The sequence below is a fragment of the Syngnathus floridae genome, chromosome 14 (genome assembly GCF_059516105.1).
Source record: "Syngnathus floridae isolate MCC-2025c chromosome 14, RoL_Sflo_1.0, whole genome shotgun sequence".
In the NCBI taxonomy this organism is placed as follows: domain Eukaryota; kingdom Metazoa; phylum Chordata; class Actinopteri; order Syngnathiformes; family Syngnathidae; genus Syngnathus; species Syngnathus floridae.
In genome coordinates, this window is record NC_142426.1 from 4921407 (window position 1) to 4926351 (window position 4945).

Genomic DNA, 4945 nt, shown 5'->3' on the forward strand with positions numbered 1-4945 from the left:
TGATGTGCTATAAATAGAAAAATACCTGCAATGGGTTTACAGCTTGCACATGGTGTGTTTTTTTTTTTAATGGCCCTCATTAAGAAGCACCACACGTTACTGAACTCTACAATTTGGGGGAGGGGTTGTGTTATATTGTCGTTTGGAAAGGTGCTAAAAAGCTCATTGGGGACCAAAAATATCCCATCAGTTGAGTTGTAATTCACAAAGTTGCCCGCTAAGTGGTGCAACTATCACTTTAAATGGGCCTTCATTTCATTTAATGGAAAACATAAAAAGTGGGATTTATTGCAGTCATCTCATTAAAACGCTTATCGTTATTTTTAATGCTATATTTATTCTATTAATTTTTTTGTGCATCTCAAATTTTAGTAGTACACTGGCACATATTTTTACAAGGCCCAACACTTTTTAAATATTTTAACAAATATAATTTTAAATATTAATAATTAAAAATTTAGAGAATAAAAACATCTTAAAATATTTTTAAAATATTCAATCGTCGCTTGGCGTTTATAAAAAGTACGTAATAAACAGAAAGTTGGAGCCCTGCAACATTTGAAGTAGAAACGACAAATCCTGATCATGTGTGCAGCACTGTACAAAACAGTTGCCAGTAGCATGAAAATCAGTCACACGCAGAAAAAACAGATCAATAGTCATCAACGCACACGCTCACACTATGTTGTGCCGCATGCGTGCAGCCATCCATCCGTGCAGTTTACAGCCAGACACTTCTCGTTAGTGGCCTAATGCCAAGTCATGCCAAACAGCAGTGGCGCTGCCACGGGGCATTTTTGGGACTGGCCGAGGCGTCATAATAGTCACAATCAGATCTGAATTAAATAAGTGTGCACTGAATGTGGAATTAAATGACGAGTAAATCGGTCACCATGCATGATGTCTCTATGAGTAACTCGAAATAGATGTTAAAAATGGTTATGCACCTTAGTTTGGGGAGATTCGTAAATAGAATAAACAATGCAAGACCAGCAAATGCATATGAAATCTTTTAATAAGAATTGCACCGGCTGCCTACGCATGAACAGACTTTCAGTACTGTACATGTTTAGAAAGTGTGCATTGTAATTTTAGTGAAACATAAACTGACAATTTGGCAATTGTCTACCCTGTTAGTACGAATAAAGCACGGAAAATAATTGATGAGAATAAACGTGTGTAACGTGAGCTGATATTGCTCTGTAAAGTTTAAAGCAAACATTTGGTCAAGGCAAGAAATGTCCTCTTGTTGCATTCTACCCAGCACCTCATATCGGATGACAATTTATCTACAATGGAAGCGGCAAAGATCAGTAACCCCAAAAGTAAAGCAGCAGAAGGTACGTAAATAACACCCCGGTGTGATAACAATCCTCGGCCAACACCTTCTTGATCCCTCGACATTTTGTGTCTGTGATTTTAATTCGTGAAAGTTAAATATTTTAGGAAGGTTACATAAAATATCACCTCAACAGAAAGCTTGATGAAAGTGAAACATTATTTCCAGTGGGGTCAAATTAGCAGTTCCACCGTACAGGATAATGTAGACAAAGCGCGAATGACTGAATGTGTAACAACTCCTTCTCCCCAATCATCAATCAATGTGCATATAGTTGGGCTATATCTCATTTCCCCATATTAAGCGGTATATTCAAGTATTGACAGATGTGCAGCACTCGCTACGTCGTATGCATCCAAGTGCTTCGAAGGCAAACACTTGGAATAGGACAAGAGTAGAAAATAAGCCTCTTTTGCCCCAGCGCCGCTTTAGACCACCTCGGACTCGTGTGGTGCCAAAGCTGCTGGCAGTGTCGTTCCACACGGACCCTGGAAGTGGTACCTGCGCCAAACCAAAACAATCTGAGCTATGATACAAGGGCCAATGGTGGCGAGGATGTTGTCACGCCAACATCTCCCGCATCATTTGATCCTCTTGTACGATCCACTTACGTGAAGTACTCGGACTTTGGTGTTGCTCGTAGGTTAAATTCCGCCACGGGGACGCCCCTGGACGCCACCTGGGGACCGAACATGGCCGCCGGGTAAACGATTGACGACGTACCCACCTAGCGGGGGGGAATGACAGTCCCAAATTAGAATACGTGAAATCTACCACACGAGTGTTTCACATGCACACTACTTACCACCAGACAAAGATCACAGATTTCCAGTTCTTTTTCCACCTTGGTCAGGAGGTGAGAGTCCAACGTCTCTCCGAAAAACACGACGTTGGGCCTCAGCAGACCGTTGCAATCGCTTTCGGAACACCTTGTTAAAAGCACAGTCAAGCTTTTAGGTGATTAAATTCAAAGTCGTCTGAGCCATCATTCGGTTTCTTCTGTGCTGGCCTGTGGCGTAACGTGGAATAACAGTGGATTTTGTTTTTTGGGGCTTTTTAAATAGTCAGCAAAATTACTTCAACTTATTTTTTGGGGTGTGTTGTTTTCTGTGTTCTGCCAATGTGAACGTAGCCATATGTATCACTTGACATAGGACATGAAAACGGGCATTTGGACCTGCAGGGCAAATCCAGCCTTAGAACATCACTGCCCTCTAGTGGTTACCTTGCGTAAGTAGGAAGTTGAGAGCCCACTACACTTCATGAAATGGGAGGCTAAAGTTGAAAATGGGGAAAAAATTATATTGTGCCATTGGGGAAAAACTTAAAAAAATTCTGATAAACCAGTTAAACGTCCTTATTTCTCAATGTTGAAAAATTCCACAGTGATGGCAGCCACTTGTCACACTCCACTTGACTCACCTTGGCAGTTTATCCACTGGAATGTTAGCATCGGGCACATTTGGGTCAGGTGAACTGCACGAGAAGAAAAATGGTGAACATGGAAGAGCAAAGTGCGCGTTGTGCTTTTAGAACAAAAACACATTTGTGTGTACCCCTTGTTCTTGAGGGCCGCACATATCGGGCTGCGCCTGTTGACGTCCACATCGCCGCAACTCACGCAGCGCGTCTCTGTCAGGCTGCCTGCACTTAGACACGACGGGTTCATCACACACAATTGATCAACTAATAGTTCCTGATAGCAATGACTCAAATTCATTTTTTCAGTCCACCCACCGTGAATCTGAAGCACGTGTTTGGAGCCTGCCTGCTGGTGCAGGTCGTCGATGCACTGCGTGATGACCACCACTTGACGGCCCTCCTTTTTCAGCCGGGCCTCGCACTCCGCTATGGCCAGGTGCGCAGCGTTGGGCTTCTTGCTCAACGCCACCTCTCGCCTGTGATGGTAGAACTCCCAGACACGTGATGGGTAGCGAGAGAAGGCCTCCGGGGAAGCCAGGTCCTGTCAAATCCAAGAGATAGATTGGCAGTGGTTTCAATTAACTTCAATGGAAATGAAAGGGAAGTGTAACATCAATCACCTGAAATATGCGACAAATAACCTAACTTTACTGGCTGTGCCGAAAAAAAATTGATGAAAAGTTGCTGAGATATATCTGTCTTAAATTAAAAAAAAGCACACAACACACTTGGGACTGCCATTTCCTCCATTTCTCATGTTCACCCCGGAATGTTGGGACCCCGCTCTCAGCGCTCACACCGGCCCCAGTGATGATGGCTATGTGCTGGGCTTTAGAAAAGACTTTTCGGAATTCAGACATGTCTGGAAAACAGGCAAACAATTATAAAATTGAATATTGGATGTATAAAAAGTATGACAGCTGTAGGACGGAATTTTACTACTATTCTACCAGTCACTGGAACGACACTATGCTAAAATGAACTGAATCAGACATGCACACATAAATAAACTTCACAACATTCTATGACTTTTATAGTGTGTTACTTTTATGAATAATGAAATATCACAACAAAAACTCTCTCTCCCACTGTACTATATCTAAGTGGCTTCCTGCTACCTGAGCTGGAGCTCGTCTTTTCCGCCAAAGGTCCGCTGGTCGCATGACTGCAATACAAGCGGAGGCCGAATGACACAATAGCTCGACGCTGAAGCAGCATTGTCACTGAAATAAATGTCAAAAAGAAAATTGATTCAAGAATCAAATAAGGGCAAAGGACAACAATAATAATGCCCTTTGCATTCACCAAAAAAGTATAGTTGTTGCAGGAAAAGTATAGTTGTTGCAGATTTGCTTGAATATGAACTGTGGCAAGTAAGTAAGTAAGTAAGTAAGTAAGTAAGTAAGTAAGTAAGTAAGTAAGTAAGTAAGTAAGTAAGTAAGTAAGTAAGTAAGTAAGTAAGTAAGTAAAGAAAGAAAGAAAGAAAGAAAGAAAGAAAGAAAGAAAGAAAGAAAGAAAGAAAGAGCATATGAATAGGACCATTAACTCAATCTGATGGGTTAATATTTTGGACTGCAATGTGATTTACTCAAACAAATCGCATCTGTTCAGTTTTCACGATCACTGCCGTTTTGCTTTATGGGTGCAGAAAAGCAAACACTCCCTAAATTGTGTCCGAACAGGTTTTACAAGATTAAACAACTTGGCTTGTCATATCAACTCTGAAATCTAAAATTCGGCAAATGCAAGAACGGCTTCCAGATACACGTACTGTAGTTTTTACTCGTATTAATGTTGGCGTTGCAATGACTTTCAAAGGGAAAACTAACATCGAGTGAGAATAAATGAGATTATTGTACCGTAGTTTGTTTGCCTGCCGTTGAAATCTCGCGATGTGTTGATGTGCGACGGTCATGCAAATCCTCGCTGTATAAAAAGGAATTGATAAAAACGAGTTCCTTGGAGAAAATGTTGATCGCCTATCGATACAATTAGAACTTCCGATTATGTTAAAGACGAGCCCTCCTGTATTTAAAGAATTTAGTTTAGAATTTAGAAACTTCCCGAGAAGTTACCTTACTTACTACTTTTCTGTCCGTGCAAACAGGAACTTTTTAAAACGTGTTGTTTAAAGGAATTGTTTAACCATAATGGAAAGCTAAAAGATTCTTCGTTGGTTATATG

The 4945-nt window shown here is 41.1% G+C and overlaps 1 protein-coding gene across 3 annotated transcripts in view; it reads right to left on the reverse strand.

The window, feature by feature from the left end:
* Positions 1-997: 997 nt before the first annotated feature.
* The window catches only part of LOC148387196 (NAD-dependent protein deacylase sirtuin-5, mitochondrial-like), a 4295-nt gene continuing 347 nt past the window's right edge, over positions 998-4945 (reverse strand). For 2 of the 3 annotated variants that reach the window (XM_088396586.1, XM_088396585.1), the window contains exons 2-9: positions 3880-3984; positions 3490-3623; positions 3077-3302; positions 2896-2983; positions 2762-2815; positions 2145-2268; positions 1951-2066; positions 998-1840 (exon numbers count right to left, since the gene is read on the reverse strand). In XM_088396586.1, coding sequence (XP_088252712.1) covers positions 1768-1840; positions 1951-2066; positions 2145-2268; positions 2762-2815; positions 2896-2983; positions 3077-3302; positions 3490-3623; positions 3880-3979 — 915 coding nt within the window. In that variant the 5' untranslated portion in view covers positions 3980-3984 and the 3' untranslated portion in view covers positions 998-1767. Of the gene's footprint in view, positions 1841-1950; positions 2067-2144; positions 2269-2761; positions 2816-2895; positions 2984-3076; positions 3303-3489; positions 3624-3879; positions 3985-4620; positions 4688-4945 lie in introns of all 3 variants that reach the window. The other variant, XM_088396587.1, reaches the window with a different exon arrangement.